Source organism: Oenanthe melanoleuca, chromosome 1A (assembly GCF_029582105.1).
Source record: "Oenanthe melanoleuca isolate GR-GAL-2019-014 chromosome 1A, OMel1.0, whole genome shotgun sequence".
Lineage (NCBI taxonomy): Eukaryota > Metazoa > Chordata > Aves > Passeriformes > Muscicapidae > Oenanthe > Oenanthe melanoleuca.
The window spans coordinates 57798826-57820209 of record NC_079334.1 but is presented as its reverse complement, the minus strand read 5'-3'; the positions used below and the strand labels follow the sequence as shown (position 1 = coordinate 57820209).

The window sequence follows — 21384 nt, the reverse complement described above, 5'->3', positions numbered from 1 at the left end:
TTTCACACACTCACGAAAGCATGCAAATAGGACTAACACATTTATGTGCAGGCTGAAAAGCTTTCCAAAAAGTACAAATTCAGTCCTTAAATAATAGACTTTATAAAGAACTCACAGTGTGAGTTATGTTTTTTATAGTTACATTATATTGTCAAGTGCTTCAGTGGTGGAAGCTGTATGAAACGTTTTTAAGTGTTGATTTTTTTTAACCTAGACAATTTTTTAATTGCTGTTGATCACCAAACCTAGAGAATGGACACTTAGTCACTGAAGTACAGGAAGGTGGTGAAGAGGCAAATGGCATATTTTCCAGGCTAAATGGTATTTATATATTGAGATATCCTTGGGTTTTAAAGTATAAAACTACGTGCAATACTCACATGAAAAAATGTACTGAAATCCCTCAGTTTGTGTAGCATTTTATTAGCATTTCTTCCAGTTGAAATTAGATTATTTTACACATCCCAGTATTTCTAACGAACTTTCCTATTTATAGAACTGTGGGAATTATATTTGAAAAGCTGCCTGTAAACATCTGATCTTTTTAATAATTCCACTTGTAAATTATTCAGTGTCTGTATCCACCAATTATGTAAGGACCATGTATTTGTGGGGAGCTCATTAAAATTGCATTGCAACCAACTTCCAGAATTCACCAATGGGATTTCATTATAAACTCAATAAAATTTTGATTAGGGTTCAGAAACAAGAGCTTGTCAAAGCAAATACACTTTCTTTGGAGCCCATATTCTGATGTATTGTCAGACCACTGAAATTTTTGTAAGCTCTTTAAAGAAGAAAATGCTAATTGGAGCCTATATTCATTGACATAATAAAAGTAAATTATATGGAAAACTCACACTGGAGTACAGAGCAGCTTGTAAGTCCTTAAATAGTTTAAAATACAAAAAAATTCCCCAAACCACATAGGAGCTTTTGTTCTCACAGAGTCCCAGACGGGATAAATCCTTTTTCACTTGACAGTGCAGTAGCCTTTCCTAGTACTGACTTGAATATAATGACAGACACTTCAACCCACTTCTGAAATGTACTCAAGAACAAAAAGCTTTAAAACTGCTCCAGACAGGTTAAAATGCTTTCTTGCACCAAGGTTTTGGCTATTCTTCTAGAAAGCATGATGGCATTTTGTTCTATATGGATTCATACTTGTGCTCTTCACATCTTCTTACACAATTGTCTAATTTATCACCTTCATTTGAACTGTGCCCCCAGTGGCATCTTGCAAGTATTGGCTAAAGGCAGTTTTACTGATATTCTTGCACAGATTTATGTTTAAGGAATACCTTGAACTGCAGGACATATCCAGGCTTCAGAGTTAAATCTCGAGTCACTGCAAACCGGTCTCCGTCTGATTTACCAAAGAGCATGGCAGAGGGGGTGGCAGAGCAGAAACTTTCATTTTTGGTCATGCCTTCATTGGCCAGCATTAACCATACACTCATCTGGTTCATAGGGTAATCAAATGCTGGCTTTTCATAAAAGTTCTGTTAGAAAGGAAAAGGAAAGCCAAAGGTATTATCCCCTTGCAGTGTGACTTCAGAATACTTCCCAAAATGATGAACTTTCAAAATTTGCAATTTTTATTTTCTGTAGTTTTCAAGAAAATTTAATTTGCAAAACTTCAGTCTTTTTGCAGAGATACATCATCACATCCTCTGTCACAAAGCTTAGGAGCCCATGTTATTCCCTGGTTATTAGAACCTGGGTTATTCTCACACAGAGAAGCAGCTGCAAGCACTACAGCTGTCTCTTTAAACAGACCCAGTATTTTCAAACAAAACTGTATTCAAACAAGTCTCCTAACAGGACAGCTCCTATTTCATGGGCATGCCACAGCCTGCTCTTGCTCGTTACCTGTGGTAAGGTGGGGTTAACAACAGGGATGATGTGCTTCTGCTTCTCTGACAGGATGATGATGTCGTCCACGGCCCACTGGTCGTACCCTTCCCCGGAGAACACGGGCTGCCACCAGCGGAACCGCGTGCAAGGCGTCTTGGCTGCAGCTGGCAGCTCCAGGTAGACAAACCTGAGCAGCACCAAGGGAGCAGAACTTCAGAGAAACAATCACTCAGCAAAGAAAACAGGCAGGAAAGCCAGGATCTGTCTGAATGTGTACAAGTAATCTGTGTGTCCAGAGAAGGGTGATGGGGCTGGGGAAGGGTGTGAGAGAGTAACTCGTATGAGGTACAGCTGAGGAAATTTGGGTTGTTTAGTCTGGAGAAAAGGAGGCTCAGCAGAGACCTCATTGCTCTCTACAACCACCTGAAAGAAGGTTGTAGTAAGATGGGAATCAGCCTCTTCTCCCAGGCAACCAAGGACATGAGTACATTGCCTCAAACCCTGCCAGGGGAGGTTCAGGTTGGACAACAGGCAGAATTCCTCCACTGAAAAAGTGGTTGGGAACTGGGACTCCTTGGGCTGCCCAGGGTGGTGGAGAAGCCACCATCCCTGGAAGTGTTAAAAAAAAAACCCCTGGATATGGCACTTAGTGCTGTCATCTAGTTGATACGGTGATGTTGGGTCAAAGGTTGGATTTCATGATCTTGGAGGTCTTTTCCAACTTTAATGATTCTATGATGCCATTATTTTAGTTTTCCATATATCTAGATACATATTTATACACTGCATATCAAGAAGCCTTCTTTGTTCCTCTTGTCTGTGGAGAATGTAAACTCTTCAAGACAATGTCTGCTTTTTATGCCCTATTGCTATATTGCCAAGCACAATAAGGAACTGATTTGAGCTCTCCAGCTCTGAATTAAACTGTTCAGCTGATCCATGTTCAACAAATCTTAATGTTTTTCTCATGCCAAGAAGTAATAGTGTCGTGTGCTAGCAAAATTAATTTCTCATTTTCTTCTGCTGATTGGTCCTATTTGTAGACAAAAACATCCTTCTGTTACAATGCAATAGATTATGTAGCAGTTTTCTTTGGGTAAAAATAATTCAGGCTTCCTATAGAGATCTTTGTAAAAGAACTTCAGGTCTGCTCAGTCTGCTTTATGTTCAATTTGAAAAAAGACCTTACAAACATGATGTTAGATAAAAGTTCAAGTTTCAAGCCTACTCATACTAATACCAAAAAGTACAAGAATTAGTTACTTGCCTTGTCCTATTTCAGATGGTGTATATATATGCATTTATACATCCAATCCTTTACACATACAAACTCTTTCTTCATACCTTTATATATTTATATATTTATTTATATATATATTTTTTTGTACCATGCCAGTTAGGCATAGAGAGGAGAAGGAGTTATTTTTCAGTTCTTTTCCAGAGAATTTCCAGATTTACTGTTGGAGAATAAAAATTGGAAAATGAGATCTGGACTACATTTGAAACAAGAGAAAAATAAATCTGCATAGCTATGTTCAGTAAGGACCATCACTCTTCATTGCTCAGAAGGGCAAATGTTTTGTCTAAAAATATTTTGGATAGTCCAGTACTGAAGCTTTCATTATTTAGCTTCTTTGTTGGATGTGTCCTGTAATTCTGACCAAGTAGAGACCAAAGTACTCACCTAGTAGATGAGGGAAGCTGTAGTTTGGATTTTAGTAAAGCTTTTGGTACTGTACCTTGCAGCATCTCTACGGACAAGTTGTCCACCTGTGGGATGAGGGGGCTCACAGCATGCTGGGGGAAGCCCTGGCTGAAGGGCAGAGTTCAAAGGGCTCTGGGGAATGGGGTCACATCTGCTGGTGCCTGGTCACCAGCAGTGCTCCTCAGGCCCAACCCTAGGGCAGTCCTGTTCAAGGTATTTATCAGTAATATGGATGCAGGAATTGCAGATGATACAAACTGGGAGGTGCTATTGACTCTCTTGAGGGTCAAGAGGTCTTGCAGAGGAATCTTGACAGATTGGAACATTGGGATTGGTTCATGGGATAAAATTTAACAAGTGGACATGTTGATTCTTCACCTAGGATGGAGTAATACTGAGCACAGTTGTAGGTCCCTTCTACCTGAACTCCTTGAACTCATTCTATTCTATTCTATTCTATTCTATTCTATTCTATTCTATTCTATTCTATTCTATTCTATTCTATTCTATTCTATTCTATTCTATTCTATTCTATTCTATTCTATTTCTATTCTCAAGAGTTTTATACTTCCAAGTGCCTAGATCACATCTAGAAAAGAGCAGTTAGCCAAGTTACAGAAGTCCTTCTGAAAGTATTGTTCATTGCAATGCAAAATGACAAGATGAGAAGATAAAATTATTTGTGTGTTGAAAGACATGGACTACAGGCAATAGAAATTATGTTAACATGCATGCAGACAAATACAATTTAAACTTCCACCAACAAGGTATCTGACAGCAAATTCGAACAGCTGAATATGATTTCTTCTCCTCCTTAAATATTTATTTAAAGGAATTTTTGCTTCATATAACATTAATACATGTTCACTAGATCTAAAACCAGAGTCAGAGGAAATGGAAAATTTCTACACTTCTTTTGGGCAAGTTCTGTATTTGCTTGCTAATGTTTTGCAGATATTAGCACTTTATTATTATTTCACATAGGAGAAAAATGATAGGAAATTTTATATTTTACAACAGATTTTAAGGACTGCTTTCATTATACTTTTCATTCCTAGTTACAGGAGTTTACTGTGCCAGCCAGAAAAAGTTTTTATATAATGATGACATCTAAGCATTATAACCTTAAACTATTATTCATCTTTTCAAAAGTTGAGAAATACATATTTTTAAAAGCTGATGTCATATGGGTTAGATAATTTAGATCAAAATTATACCTGGGTTTGCTGAAGTCAGAGAAATACATTTCTGCTAGTAGCTGCCAGTTGATCCCACCATTATTGCTGTACTGCAGCAGCACACCTTCTTCTCTGCTATCAGGTTGATTGCATGAAGAAGTCTCTCCTCCAATCTGGATGTAAAACTGTACAAAATCCACCCATGTTGTGTCCAAATCCCAGCTTACCAACTGTCTTTTTCCAGCCTACAATACAAAGAACAGAGGGAAAATAATAATTTTAATTATGGCACTTTCACAATGAATATTACACACAAAATTACACAACATGGAGGACACTGACTTCTGTATCAACTTGGCTTTTATTTGTCTTTCAATTATTCTGCTTGGCCATCCTTTATGTCACTCTGATTTGATCTCACAACAACTTTATTATTAAATTTAACACACAATGCAACTTCACAACACAATTTCCATGCAAGAATTTAATCTCATTGCCCCATGGTCCCAAGTGACTTCAGAGGAAAGGAGCAGGTGCTGGATATCCTGAATCAACCCGGGCTAAATTTTTAAGTGTTCAGCTTTCTATTGATAATGCATAGAGCAGTAAAAGGCCATTTCTCTAGTCTTACTTCCCTGGTCAAATCTTGTACTGTACAAGATTACCCAATCATCTGAAATCAGCTGCTATAATACCTTGCTCAAAGTCCATCTCCTACTCAAGAACCAGGGAGTGGCATTTTCTCTTCATCCTTCAGCTTAATAAGATTTGTTCCAACACAAAACTATATTCTTTTCCTAGTAAGTGTTGTAAATCAGGAGTGTCTCAACTAAAACCTGTGGATTTAGTTTCAAGTTTACCTAAGCATAGCTCAGAGAAACAAATAGCCTTGTAAAATTTAGTGAACAGCTTTTTCAAGTATGTTTTTGAATTTAGGAGGTCAATGTGATCACTCAGTGCATATCCAGAAGACAGAGCATATTCATAAAAATAATTAAAAGAAAGCTGTAAGAGCCTTTTATTGTAAGTGAAATTATCCCACACCCCTCTTCTCTTTGTGCCCTGGGGCTTGAGGCTGATCTTGTGGACATGCACATGAACAAGCCTACAAGATGCTGACATGGAATAAGAGGCTGCCCGTGACAAGGCAGGACACAGGGTGAGAGCAGTGTCCCCAGAGAGGTGACCTGCCTGCCCTGCACCTGGCACAGCCCTCCCCAGCACAGCATCAAGCTGCCACAAGCTTTCATAGGCAGGGCAAAGCCATTTGTGTACAGCTGGAGAGAGGATGCAGGGACCATATTTCTGCATTTATTAAAGTAGCTGCCACCTGGCACCACCCTCCAAAATGGACCAGGACTGTCATCATGCCTACAGTTTCCAATTCCCTTAAAAAAAAAGTGTTTCTGTCCAACTTCAGGCATAAAAAGGTTTAAAAAATGAAAACGAAGGCTAAGTTATGACACCTATGTTTTAAGTAATGTTTGTGTTTTTCTCTCTCACTTGTATATTCAGGATCTTTATGACAAATTTCCAAACAAACCTGAGAAAAGCAAGTGATGTGATCTAGCTGAACACAAGTAACACGATTTAGGAGCTAAGATTTAAAACATCATCTGTGTTTTTTAGTAAGATGAGAGATGAATTTAAATCCTGTTCCATCCATAACCTCTTTCTTCTTTCTACACAGCTGAGGGTAAACCCAGCAGAGATAAATGTCTACTGCTTTATTCCTCAGAACTTTTTGCTTTGCTGGTGTAAAGCCTGGGTGCTGAGCTCATTTGTAGACCCTACCAAATAGATCACTCACACTGATTTCTGGAAGCTGAATACATGGGGGTCTGAAGTTTTGTTGGCTTGTATCACTGAGGACAAGGCAGTAAAACCTGTGAAGAATCCTTTGACTCTCAAAAAGCTCATACAAGATACAATCTTACTGATTTAGTCTGGAATAGTTCCTGTTGTTTTGGTTTACTTGGCTGTTTATTCCCAGCTGAGATGGGAATTCCCTCCTGGATGGTGCCATGGGAGTGAGAAGAGCCTTGGATGCAGCCCTGAGCTCCCTGGAGCAGCCCCACGTGGCTCATGTCATCAAGGTGACACTGATAATCCCTGGGGAGTTTGCTTTCACTGCTTCAGTGGAGACACTGGAATTTGAAACTATCACCACCAGATCGAGCCAGAAGAGGGTAATAAGGATGCAAACACCCTTGTGCCATGGGCTGGTGTGTCCTGGGACACTCAGCATGCTGACCTGCAGTGAGCCAGGCCCTGCCTCCAAAACCATCACAGGTGTGTTTTCCATACCTACACCCCACAGCAGCTCTGCCTGCCAAAGGAGTAATCACAGAACCAGGTTAATTGAGAGGGGGCTATGAGTGACATAAACCCTCAGGGAAATTGCAGGGGCTAATTAAAAGAGCTCTGAATAGTGAACACACCTACAATTGATTAAAATGAGTTGTAAAACAAAAGATAGAGGGTTGTCAGAACAAAGCCAACATTAATTCTGGCAGTAATTGATTAAGGCAGCAAACATTAGACATTCAAATAAAAAGTGTCTGTTTGAGCAAATGAAAAGAAATGTGAATATGAGCTCCCCAAAACAATACAGAACTGTTTGGCAACTATAAAAATAGTTTTTTATTATCTACCAGTATGGCCCTAGACACCTCGAGAAAGATCTAAACAAAAATTAAATAAACCACCTTCTGTTGACAGCACACAGACTGCTGCTACTCAAGAAATGAGTGATAACATAACCCTTAGAGATCAATAGAAAGAAGCCAAGAATTTCTAAATGAGTTTTTCACTCCTCCTTAGCAGGAATCAGAAGAAAGATCATAGCAGGTTAATTCTAATTTAGCAAACTACTTTTGAGAAACTTGGCATAAGGAACTGAGCCAGAAGGAAAAAACATCTAACAGGGAAGACAATTATGTATAAAAAATCCAATTATCACAATTAGCTAGTTATACTGATTGGTCTAATATGAAATTTTCAGTGCAGAGCTCTATTTCCAGGGGAGCTGGATGTGAGACTATGCAGGAGTGCTGAAAATTATTTCATGGGTTAGATTTTTGTAATGAGGTAAACAACACACAATTGCACAGCGTTGCATATTGGGTTATTCTTCTGGGACTAATCTGGTTCTCATGACAGCAGTGGCAGTTTGATCAAACCTTTAAAAAAGAAGCACATAGCTGCATTTATACTCTTCCTTTCAATTAAGAACAAAAAAACCCTTAGTACTAGGAGCAACAATACAAAAATAAATCTGTGATTACAATGCATAATCTTACAACTGGTCATAAAGATCTCTTTTTATTTTAGCTATAATTGCTACGAATTATTAGAATTCTCTATATCTCTTTCCTGTTTTATTATTTTTTTGTCTGCAAAGTATCCAAGTTATACAAAAGAATATTCTTCAGGTGAGCCATTTTCTAAAAGCCTGAAAAAATGGTTTTTTTTCAACGGTTTTGTTCCTCTGACCTCAAATTAAGCTGCTTGTGCCCTGGAAAGCCAACCTTTCCCCATTTCTTACCCAGGACAGTACAGAAGAAACAAACAGGAGCTAATGGATGCTGCGAAATGAGTCTTAAAAAAGAAAATGTGCAAGTAACACATTGTGAATACACACACTTCCCAGCATACTGACAATTCACTACCTTTCATTACAGCTGCTATTTCTTGAACACACAGTGCCTGCATCTTTCCCTGTCTCTTTTCTGCTTTGTTCCTTACCTGCAGAGCAGCTGTGCAGCTGTGTGCTGTTTAATGCACTTCCAATATTGAGTGCAGCTTTCTGCCATCTCCCTTTCCTTTGCCACATCATGCTCCACAAAAACCTACAGCATGTGCCTTTATCAGCCTCCCAGCCCTCTGCAGTACCTTGCTGAAGTAGAGTGAGGAGCCAGATGAGATCACCCCACAGCCCTCCTCAGGCTTGACGATCTCTCCCCCAATAATTTCCTGCCACTCTGTCTTCAGGATGTCTGGGTTCTCAAAATCAGACATGATGGTTGAAGAAAGGGGATTTTCAGGCTGACATTCTGTACCCCGAAACCCTGAATCACACCTGGAAGGAATTGTAAACATAGCAAGTTTCAAGGACTTCATTTAACACTAACAATTAGTTAAGGTAGTGCACTGACCTTACAAAATTTGCTGTGAAATGACAAATCATTCTGTGATTGCAGTTTTGTACTGTGGAAAAAAACCAAAATAACTGGAAAATGGGAAAACCCTGTATTTTTTTTTTTTTTTTTAACCCCTGTGGTGTTTAGAAAGTTTGCAGCTGGCAGGGAGTAGCAGTCTGTGTCCTTGGTTTAGCACCCCTTCTGGCAGTGGCTGCCAAGCAGAGCTGAGCTGGTCCCTGGCATCCTTCTGACTCAGTGAATCAGCTCTGGCCCTGAGCTGGGGCTCTTGTGCAAAGGGCTGGAGGGGCCACCAGGACACCTGCAGCAGGGCAGCCCTGTGCCCCTGAAAGCTCTTCCAGTGCTTGGATCTGCCAAGGTGCAGCTTCTTGGACAGACTGGTGTGGAGCAACTGGTGGCTAATGCTGCCTGAATGGTCAACCCCTCATAGTGCTTTTGTTTTTTTAATGTTTAATAAAAAAAAAAAGAGCAACAGCCAGGTAAAGGAAAGTATGGAAAATAGTAGGGCACCTGAAGTATCAGGATATCACTTTTTATCTCATTTTCTTGCCAGGGCTGGGACTGAATGCACAAATGATAGTATTTCTTGTTCAGACTTAGATGTTTATTAATTCTTATCTATGTTATAGTGAGTTCTACAGCACTTCTAGCTAACAAGCTAAAAATGGAGATGTATCTCTTTCTCTAGAGGGCCTTTTAAGGCCAAATGGTCCAATTAAGAATGAACACCTAAATTATTTTTATTTTTAATCCAATAACTAATCACCCGTGACCCGCAATGCAGGTTTTCCTATCCAATCACAAAAAATCACTCAAACCCATGAAGAAGAAGGTGAAGAAGAAAGACAAAACCTCTGCCCTAAAACCTCCATCTTGCTTTCTTTATATATTGCTATATCCTAAGACCTTCAATTCTAAAATTTCCACCATTTGATATTACACACCCATGATCCTAATTCTGTCACTCATTGGGCATGGGTTGGACTTGATGATCTTGAAGGTCTCTTCTACCCTAGTCATTCTGTGAATTCTGGAATTCTGTGAATATTGGAAGTCTTCTCCATGGCCTGAGGTCAAAAGCCATGTTTTCCTGAGAGTCAGTGCCTGACAGTATAGAAAATTCAGAACACAGAAAGTTCTGAACTCCCAGTTTGCAGGGTTCCACCACCAGGAGAGCACTGTTAGGAGGGACTGATAAATGCTCCATACCTGCAAACACCGTGGTCACACCAGCCATGCCCACTGCACATGTTGGGGCACTGCTGGCCAATGTAGATGTTGTCCAAGGCCCACTCATCCTGGGCTGTGTAGTAGCACTGACTCCAGCGGAAACGTGTGGCACTCGACCTTAAAATCAACAACAATGCATTCATTTTGGATTCTTTACAGAATGGCAGGAAAAGAGATAAAATGTAATCAAAAAGAAAAATGAAGTTAGTATCCTGATCACAGCCTAGGCTGCAAAGGCTGGCACAATCAAAGACAGATTCTTGCAAATTAACTTCCTAGATGATGCCACTCACTGCATAGGGCTATACAATGGACTTTCCAGTGATTGATGACATTTCTGAGGAAGAGCACATTGCAGGGATTTTGAGCATTACTTTAAGGTAAGCCTAGCTATGAATATTGCTGGGTTTTTATTGTGTTATGGCTGCAAAATTGGAAAGATGGATCTGGGGCATGACTTTGTTTTTGGTCACAGTTAACAGGTCATAAACTGTCTAAAGAGGTTTCTCCTGATATTTATAATTTTAAAAATTATTAAAGTTCATGACTGTCAGTGAACACCAACTATTTCCATTCAACAATAGTTGACTTTTTTTTCTTGGATATAATTTTTTTTTTTTGGTTAGCATGATTATAAACTAGATTTTGCTCATATATCACTGATGACATTGAGAGCACAAGTTTTTGACAAAGATCCTGGTTCATCACACCTATTTTTTTTCCATACTGCAAATAGCTTGCTCTTGGCCAACAACCCATTGTAACACCCAATGTTTGTGGTGAGGAATCATCAAATGAAATTTCTTGCCTAATTAAGATCTGGACATTTGTTTTAGCTTCTCCTTTCTAAATAGTTTTATCTTCAACAGCTTGTTTTTCTTTACAATAGTGAAGTCAGCTAATATTATCCATTAAAAAACGCTGATTGTTGACCCTTTACGAGATTGTCCAATGCAGTATTGACATTTTCCATGGGAGTGACTCCTGCTAGCCATAATGAGATTAAGAAAAATATGTTACATGTGAAGTGAAACAAAGATGGGAAATTTTTCACCATGATGGAGCAAAAGGGTCTGTGCTGGCTGCATAAGGGGCAAAAAGGGGTGGTGGTGGAAATGTGGGCACTGAGGCTGGATTGCATTGTTGTGGAGGGGTAGGACAGGGAAGGCAAGGCTGACTGAAGAGAATTAAAAATCCAGTTTTAAAATGGGACAGGCCTGTGTCTGGCCAAGGGCTGGTTGGGGGTGCTGAGGATGAGAAGCAGACGGTTCCTATTAGAAGCTTCTTTTCTAGCTTGTCTCTGAGCCATATGGTTACTTTATGATGGCACAGGATATAATGCTGTTACTCTACTTTGAGATGCAAAGCCCTCTCCCCACCCCCAATAATTTATGTAGAATAAGACTTATTAAAATGAATATTGTGAAGGTGGCTGAGCCACCTGCTCACACGTATGGAAGTGAAAAAATGAATAGAGCAGGCCTGTGCAACTGCAGAGGACAGAGTGGCAGAGCAATTAGCCACTGTGGCACATATGAGAAGTTTGGTACATGTGTGGATAAATTTTTAAAATACCAGTTTTGAATTTCTTTAAAAAACAAGTGAAGCTGCCCAAGGGCTTGATTTTTAATTGAAATTACCCTCGTTGCCTGTTTTAAGTATCTGTTTGATATTGCAAATACTGTAAGCATTTTTACAGCACTCAGAGTTAATCTGCAGGGGCAAATCTGCTGATTAAATACTCCCTCAGGACATAATATATTGATGGGTTACATTACAAGAGCTATGAATTATCCATTAAAAGTGTACAATGCCAGTAATCAGCACACGAAGGACTTCCTAAGCTTGTGTAGGCACAATGGGCAGTCAATATTGACTGCAATTATTTACTGTTTATGTTTGGAGTGCTCTGAAGTCAGCACATCACTTTGGTGCTGAGGTTCATGTTCACATCAATGGCACCACAGAGAGCCCTGACAGAGGCTGAAGGCTCTGGAAAGAGCCATAATGAGTGGTGTTAACTCAGATGTGTGCTGAGGAAAATGAGAATACTGAAACCAAAGAATGGTGTTAGAGCAGGCAAACACACCCCCTGTGAGCTCCCAGCACAGTAAAACTGTGTCATGTTATTTTCCCAGGAAGCAGGAGGGAGAGCATCGTGTTCAGTTTTCCAGCAGGGAGGGTGTATGGCTAGAGCTGGGTATGAGACCCTGCAGCTCCAAGGTAATTACAGCAACCTGGGGAAGATCTATAGTGATACAAAGGCATTTTCACCATGACAGGAAAGTCTCATGGTGCCCAGCAAGTGATGGTGCCCCCAAAAAGAGCTGGTGAGGCATTGATGGCGCTGCCTTGGCCGCTCACTGGCTGCTGAGAGATGCCAATGGCCCTGCAGGGTGGCTGGGCTGTGCAAGGGCACCAGGGCTGGTTCAGGGCACAAAGCTCACACCTGACCTCCACAAAGAGTGGGGAGAGCCCAGCCCTGTGCATGGCACAGGACACCTCTGTGCCCGGGGAGCCCCAGCTGAGAAGGTCCCAGTGCAGCTCTGCCCTGGGGCTGCCCCAGGGCTCACATGCACAGCAAGGCATGGGGCTGCACCAGAGCTGACAGACCCTTGCTGGGGATCATGTGGCTTTCACCAAAATGTTTCCCTGGAGAGTCTCACTGCCCCATTCCTGCTGCAGGGGACTCTACCCTGCCAGGTGCAAGCTCCACCTGCCTCCTCAGTTCCAGATGTTGGCTGCACGTCGAGCTAAGGGTGCACTCAGCTCCACTCTCACTCTGAGGCTGCCCCAGACAAATGCAGGGATTGCAGGAGGTTTTGTTTCTCTCATTTGAGGGGAGGGGAGGAAGGCAGGAGGCTCATTACTGCCTGGAGAGGAACATGTGGCCCAAAGGCAGGCGTGTGCAGCAGCTGGAGGCTGGGGACAGTCCCAGGGAGCCACATCCCAGGCAGGAGGAGTTATTTTTGTCTGCAGACAGACACTCTCCCCTGGGGACAGCTTTGCCATCATGGGAATCCCGGGAATCCCTTTGCCCCAAGCTGCAAGGGGCTGTCCTCACCTTCCCTCCCAGCCTGCTGCCAGGGGGCAATGCCACTGTCACACTGCTGTGGGCAGGGAAAACTATGGATTCAGATTCCTCCTGGGTGAGGGATAATGTGTGTTAGGCTGAAATGACAATTGCAGAAGCAATGCTGCTGAAAACCAGCCCTGATCACTGTTCTTGAAAGCTTTCCCAGGCTGCTCTGCACCTCAAGGTAACAACAGCTTAAGAGGATTATGCTGTTAAAAATGGTAATCAACCATTTAAAAAGCCATGTTAATTAAAAAAAGAGAATAAGAAGATGAGTGTCAGCTGCATTCTCAGTGATAAAACACTGGTTTTCTGGACAGTCACCATTTGGATATTATTGAAATGGGAAGTGCAGCACTGAGGAGCTATGACAGCATTTCTTACATGCAAAATAAACCTCTCTAGTTCCTCATAGTTTCTCCACTTTTTTTAATGCTACTTATTGGAAAGCAATCTAGCTCTCTAATAACATTATATCTAAGTCAGGTTGATGTCAAATAAAAGTCATTTTTGTTGTATGACATTTTACATAAGCACAAGGAAATCATGTCCCAGAAGTACTGCGAGTGAAATGATGTTCTGTTATAAAATTTTTCTGATATGTGAGTTAAAATAAAATCACTGCCTTCCCTCCTGATATTAAAAGCCTTAATGATCTAATGCAAATTTGTGGCTGATAAAATTATATTTGCTACCTTCTGAGTTACCATAATTACATTTACCCAATTATCCTGAAGCTCTCATTCAGTCATTAGGTGTTGATTTGTTTATGAAGTCAGCAACTGACAGCTGCTTGTATCTCATTAAAGCCTGTTCATATGTAAATGCCTTGCATAAAACTGAAATTAATTTTCATCAGTGGAGAAATGTTCAGCTCAAGTACAATACAATTTCAGTGAGCAGGTGCTTACATTACATTTCTTCAATACAAGTCTTGTTCTTGCAGCAGATTTTCTACCATCACAAATCTCACATAACATGGGGACCTTGTAAACTCATACTTGCCAGATGCAGAACATCTACAGACCTGCAGAAATACCAGCACACTCAGAAAGCTTTACAAGAGAAATTGGTGCTGTTATGACCAATTTTCCAGCTGCATGAGCACAGTGCCACAGGCACACGCCCGGGGTGCAGACCCTCAGCTGAGAGCTGCGCATGCAGGGATAAAAGCTCCAGCAGAACAGCAGGGCTGTGCAGGGGTGTGAGGCCAAGCTGAGGCCACCAAGGGCCAGAACAGGGCTAAGGAGACATTCCTGACACCTCCTTCAGGTGGTTTGTTTCCCTGTGCAGCAAGCACAGGGAGGGCTGTGTGTCTGGCAGCCTTTGTCTTGTGAGGTTGAAAGAGAAGGAAGAAGGTCAGAGATCTCTCCTCCTCACACCAGTTTTGGGAAGGAGAAGACCTGGCTCTCTGCCCCTGCAGTGTTCTTGGTGGCCATCACTAAGGTTTTGCCTGTGTGATGTTTGCAGTGGGTGCAGTGGGGAAGGGACAGGAGAAGGAGGGAGGGCACCCCAAAGAGGAGCCCTGCAGAGCATATTCACTCCTGGAGCAATGCTCTCTGTGTGGCTGGGCTGGCAGCTGAGAGCTGCACATCAAATTGCCACTAATAATGCCCAGGCTTTGGAAAGACAGAAACTTGCTCTCTGCTCTCAAGCCTGCTCTAAAAACCCCTAAAATCCCCTCCCAGTCTCAACCCAAAGGAGCTGTTGAGCCCTTAGCTGCTCTTGGTGGTGGAAAGAAATGTTAGACAGAGGGGAAAGTGGTGGGGGAGAGATGCATGTGGTTGCTGGATTGTGTTTGGTGGGGAACGTGCAGCCACCCTTGCTCTTCACCATAGCACAACACAACATAGAAAACGTATTCTATGAAGAGCAAAGAAATTTTCAGTGGTTATTTGTTCCTTAATTACAAACAAAACTCTGCTAACAGATGGAATCCTTTCAGATACAAGACAGAGTGTGAAATATTTATGATTTGTGCACAGCACAGAACAGGAACCCAGCTATTACTTCATCCTAATTTCTCCCCACAGTCTCCTAAATTAAAATGAATTATATGCTTCTGCCACCTCATATGCTGAGAAAAATTAGTAGATCCTAAAGAAAAAGAAGGCCACAATATTGGTATAATCATAAAATAGTGTATAATAACTTTAAGTATAGTACATATTTTATAAATTAGGAATAACAGCCTATTTTAGACTGTAACCCAAAAAATTGTAGATGCTTTTTAAACTCCTAACTGCCTATGTGAACCACAGATTTTGCAGATGGTGGCACGTAATAGCATGTAAGATTTAATACATTATAATCTAACTACAAAGCAGTTATTTGTAGACTTACTTGCACCATTTGGTATTATCTGATATGACATGTTCTAAGGATTCAATATTTGCCTTTGATGTTTTGCCTAGAAATAGGAAATTCTGAATATTGGCTGTACAGTAAAAAGGACCTGTGTGTTGAAAGAAGGTATCATTGAGATGTGATTGATGGAAATAGGCTGTGCTGAGGCCATGCAGAGTGCAAAAAAATAATGATGAAGGATGGAGAAATACAATGATGACTTAATCTGAGCAAGCTCTCATTGCAATTGCTGTGTTGGACTCAGGTCAAGCATAATCAAAATGTAACTCTAATTGCAATAATTAAATTCTCAAATTAAAGATGCCCTGAAGATTATTGGGATTTATGACAACTTTTTATGTGTATGTTATAATAAAGATTTAAAAATAAACAATGAAAGAAACAGATTAGTTAATAAACAAAAATTTTGGAGGAGCAAATCAAGTTTGATTACAAGATTAATAGGCTTTCTGATAGTTTTTGTTTCTCTTTTTTTTTTTTTTCAGAAGAGAATGTTATTTTTTAAGACATGCTATAAAAAGAAACAACAGTTTAAAAATTCCCAGAAATGAATCATTAGTTATTGTTTATACAAGGCTTTGGTCTGAAGATGTTAACAATAAGGAATGTGCAAAATAAAAATTACCAGTCCAAATAAAGCCTTCCTCCAATAGGGCATTTATAGAGAAGTGCCACTATTTTTGAAAAGTCTGAACTTTATTAGGAGAGTCAGAGTATGTATTAAAAACAATCCTGAACAATAGTTTCTGTTGACTTCACCAAGATTTCATTCTCCAGTTATGTAAGGAATGCATTTTATGGGAAATACCTGTGACTGGGTCAGCCCTGCCACCCCATCTATTGGCTTGAGTATGACCTGTGAGGACTTGATCTTTGTCACAGCAACTGATGTGACAAATTGCCTGCACCACCTCCTTCACCACCCTCTCCACCCAAAAAAAAAAGAAAAAAAAAAAGAAAAAAATAAATCAAAGATAGGAAATAAATGCTTACCAAGTCTTCTGTGGTAGAAGAACGGTGATTCTCCTCCACTGAGTAAATTCACTGGAGTGGTAAATACTCGCTGATGTAAACTCCTGGCAGCTTGGCATACTGGGAAGACATTCCTTAAAAAAAACATTTCAAAACCAGGCTTAATGTTGAAGAATAACTGGGAACAGAAACAAGAAACATTCACAGAACCAGGAGCTTGTCTGGGTCCAGATGTCGGAGTAAAAGACCCAGAAGAGAAGAATCCTGGCATGATGTGGAGAAATTTCTCAGAAAACTAGTAGTACAACTGAGGATGGAAGAAAGCCATAGGAATTTATTTAAAGAGTTTAGCACTTGTGACTGGCAATGTTGTGCTTTCCTCCTCAAGGAATGCCTATCTCTTTGTTTTTCACTATTTTCACCCCAGCATCCACCATGGCTGATGAAGTAGGGCTACAAGACCACCATGAAGTAAGTCTATGAAATCAGACCATTGTAAAGGTCATTTTAGAGACCTACTTGTGAGGTTTTGCCTGGGCAGCTGGCTGGCCCCACACCCTCCACCTGCAGTGGGGAGCAGCAGAAGGGACAGACAGAGCCACACCAGAGACCAAGCACAGCCTGCTGAAGCTGTGTCCATGGCACCTTCCCAAGCTCTGCAGCTCTGTGAGCTTTGACACCTACAGCCAGTGGTGTGGATTCTTCCTCCCTTCTTCTAGGACTGTTTCTGCATTTAACTCAGATTCCTGTTGAGGTCTGTTTCCCAAATTATTATTTTTTTTCTTTAATTCAGAAAATATGATCATTGCCACATCTTTTTAATATTAAATATAAATGAAGACCATTATCCCAGCTTCTTCCTGTTTTCTAGCACTACCCTTCCAATGTTACTTCATTTTCAGCAATATTTCATTAATTTATTTATATTTTGCCAGAACAGCACCCAAAAGATTGGCTTAATGAGGTATGAATAAAATACTTGGAAGTTACTACCAACCTGCATGACCCTCTTCTAGCTACCAATACAGAGTCCCTTCTGCCTCTCCCTGCACAGCTCAGCTTCTCCTGACCATCCCCAATGCCCAAGAGTATTTCACTGGTCACTGTTGTGCTCACCCCCATGAAGGGTATTGGGCAAGAGAACTGACACCTGCCCATGCAAGTTCTGAAACCAATAATAAAGCAGTGACTCTCTACAGAAGTTATGGCAATTAAGAATATATATATAGTTAAATTATACAGTAATAGTTATGTATTAAATATGAAGAAGGGCAGAATATATTATTTTACAGAGAAATTTATTGCTCAAATATCTTAGAGTATTAAATGAAGATATGAGACCTTATTTTGTTTTTTGGTTTTTTTTTAGTAGATTTTCTAAAGGCTTAATTTCCTTTCTAGCAATTTTCAAACATGTTTTCTTGATTCATCTCCCCTAAATGATTGTAGAAAACAAGATCTGATCAGTGCTTGCAAAGCAAACAAAATTTTCAAACATTTTAATTAATTAGTGTTTTGTTTATTTGCCAGATTATGTCCTTGAAATATACTACAAATACTCTTTTATCACAGCAACATGGATGGTGTGAGAAAAATGATTTGGCTGCATGTTCTCTCTGAACTCAGCTCTACTGAGGAAATCAGCACTAAAATCTGAAGGTGATGTATCTTCCATTGATGGCAAGCACGAACCCCAAACACCCACCACTGGGAACTATTCTTGGACACCATGATGATGCCTGCTAGGTATAAAAGACATGAGCAGTGATTGAAATATATGATTTATAGCTTTTCTCTGAATCCTGTTTAAGGTAAGAAATCATTATTTGGATTTCCAAAGTTTAAAAATTTATTTATCACCATTTCTCTCTTATGCCCACCAAAGTAAACGTGGCAAAACACAACATGGCAAGGGTAACCAGGCAAAGCTTGAATTGCTCATAGAAGGTGGAACTTGGTGAGCCTTTCGTGAGCCTGCAGAGCAGGCAGTGAAAAGGCAGAAGGACAAGATCCCTGACCCCTCTGAACCTGCTCAGAGGCAGCCAAAGGACCTTGGCTGGTTCACCCCGAGGCCAGGGAAAGTCCAGCTTTCAATCTGAGAGGGAAAAAGGAGCATGAACTTGGCCAAATGTGCTGCTCACATTTGTGCTGAGGCAGCACTGAGCCACGGGGGAAAGAGCAGCCAAGGCTGCTGTTTGCACTTGGAGCAGAGAGGGGAAACAGCCGGTCATGGCAGCCTGGGCTGTGCTGGAACCAGGCTGAGAGATGAAAGGCTCCACATTACAATCCCCTGAAGGAATGTGCTTTCCATTTACGAAATGGCTGTGCACAAGGGCAGAAAGCATTTCTATCCATTTAAATTCCAGGAAACAGTAGATGCCTTTTGCTTTGAAAAACAAAGCAATACCACAGGAAAGATCTCAGCCATTACCCTGTAGCTCTAACTGTGGCCCAATTTTTTTTCTCAGCCTTGGTCCATTCCTGTCACAATTTTGTATTTCAGTCTTTCTTTCTTCCAAATATTATGAGGAACAATCTATATACCTCTATTAGTAATTTTGACAGATTCCAACTGAGCATTTCTTTATTGAAAGGTGAAAAAGGAAAGCACATTTTTTTGTTCGATGCCAGAAGTGTATTTCACACTATCTTTGTATAAAGCAGAGTTTATGGAAGACAGCCTCACCTCCTGAACAAGATGCCATGTGAGGCCATGGTTGGTGGAGTACTCCAGCTTCACCTGGTTGTCCATATGAGGAGTAAAGGGCTGGCCACAGCCCATCACCAGGTTGAACTGTATCATATAGGAAGCTCCAATCTGCATGGACTGTGTCTCCACGTAGCGCATGCTGGAGGCCAGCTTTGAATCTCCTGTGAAACTGAGAGATGCAAGGAAAGAGTCAGGATGGATCCTCAAAACAATTCACAAAAGAACATTATGAATGGTTCTGAGTTAAATACAGTGGTGCTTCTTTGTTCTGTAGGTTGGTTTGGGGGATGAGACCATGTACAGGAGAATCCTTCTGCTGGTACCTCTGCAAATTACCAGGATGGCCTTGATGCATCCCAGAATGTGAAACACCGAATTATTCTGTTAGTTCTTACCTTATCCTCTTTGTATTAAGGATCAAGTTAGGATCTAGCAAAGGGCAACATAAGGAAAAAAACAACATAAATAAAGTTCATTCCCCGGGAATGTCCATTGCCTAAGGTCATGCCACAGTCAGAACTTCTTTCTAACACTGAGTTAAGATACTGAGTCAAATTTAAAATACTCTTATTACATAGACTGTTCATTTAATTGATTTTCAAGTGATCCAATATGCAATTATTCATGACTCTTGACCGTGTTTCAGAATTAATCTTCTATCCTCTGCTTCTTTTCTGTAGGATGTACTGATATAAGAGTTATATTTTCCAGTGGATTGGAGAACAACAGTAATGTCTGGAATATACATATACATATACATATACATATACATATACATATACATATACATATACATATATATGTTGCATGGTGCCCAGTAATACAATTTGTAGTCTGAAATTCTAAGGTTATTTCATTTCAAATGCACGTTTTTCTTCTATGCACTCTTCAAAAGAAAAAGGAAGCAACCAAATTTAAAATCTCAAATGCAACAGAGGCTTAACAAGGAAGTAATAACAATTTAAACTTTGAATCCTGCTCACTGGCCTTCAAAACAGGGTATTTTAATGGAAGTCCATATGGAATGAAAATTGCCTCCCTCTCCATAGTTTGAGATGTTTACTTAGTGTATTCAGAAATACTGTACTCCTTTCAGCTTCAATATTTTCTAAGACTATTCTTAAATAGTCTTAGAAATAGAAAAAGGATTGGCTCTTTTTAAAGAAAATCACTGCAAATCATCATGGAAACAAACCAAACTACATTCAATACAGTGCTGATGAAGAGAATAATCTGTTTCAAGGTTGCTCTTATGATTGAATAAGCTACAGTTTATTATCTTAAATAATAAATCATAATCTTTAAATACAATACAGTAGAGTATATTAGCTTCTACTCCTGTAAAATTCAAGGTCATGACAATGTGAGTGTGAGGACAAGGAATACAGTGTCACTTAGGACTCTTTTCAATTAATTCACTGACCTACATTGTTTTCTATAGATTCCTTTTCAGAGACAGCACTTAAGCCATACATGTCAGCATCCTACCTTAAAGCTTTAGAAAGAATTACTGAAAGCTTACATTAGTTTTGTCATTATCAAATTTCTGTTACTTGGCATAAGTTAAGATCCAGGCTGCTTTCTACTCTTTGACCTTACTTTTTGTGACTTGATTTCCTAAAGGATGATCCAGCTCATGACATCATATGAAATTTTTCACTTTGTCTTGTTGCTCAGCTGTCCAAGTGACTGTGGATGGACACTCCCTGCACTGGGAGGGCACAAGGGCACTGCCATGGACAACTGGACTGGAAGGCAATAAGGTATCTGAGCTGTTTGCCCTTCCAGTTGGTGTTGTCAGTGTTTTTCCTCTCAGTAGGAAGGGTAACTTTAAGTTGAGCAGAGGATAAAATGTACACTCATCACCAATCCAGCTGGCAACCTATTGTTTTAGATTGGTTAGATCTATTGGTTAGATCTGAATGCATCTCAGAAGAACTTGTGTGGATAAGTCCTGAATTTATTTTTCTTTTATAAAATGACAAAAATCCACAAATTTAAAAGCTAATGATTATTTGATCTGACATAGGCTGAAGCCCTGGGAAGTCTGTGCCAATACAATCAGGCTCTTCAGGTACCAGTCAAACCTGTGCAGTGTAATCAGCTGAGAGTTATGTGTACCACTG

The 21384-nt window shown here is 40.3% G+C and overlaps 1 protein-coding gene across 2 annotated transcripts in view; it reads right to left on the bottom strand.

Moving 5' to 3' along the window:
- RELN (reelin) overlaps positions 1-21384 on the bottom strand; it is a 268404-nt gene that overhangs the window by 65554 nt on the left and 181466 nt on the right. For both annotated transcript variants that reach the window (XM_056516168.1, XM_056516160.1), the window contains exons 21-27: positions 19235-19427; positions 16570-16682; positions 10113-10250; positions 8638-8824; positions 4783-4988; positions 1876-2047; positions 1305-1505 (exon numbers count right to left, since the gene is read on the bottom strand). In XM_056516168.1, the coding sequence (XP_056372143.1) occupies positions 1305-1505; positions 1876-2047; positions 4783-4988; positions 8638-8824; positions 10113-10250; positions 16570-16682; positions 19235-19427 (1210 nt within the window). The remainder of the gene's footprint in view (positions 1-1304; positions 1506-1875; positions 2048-4782; positions 4989-8637; positions 8825-10112; positions 10251-16569; positions 16683-19234; positions 19428-21384) is intronic.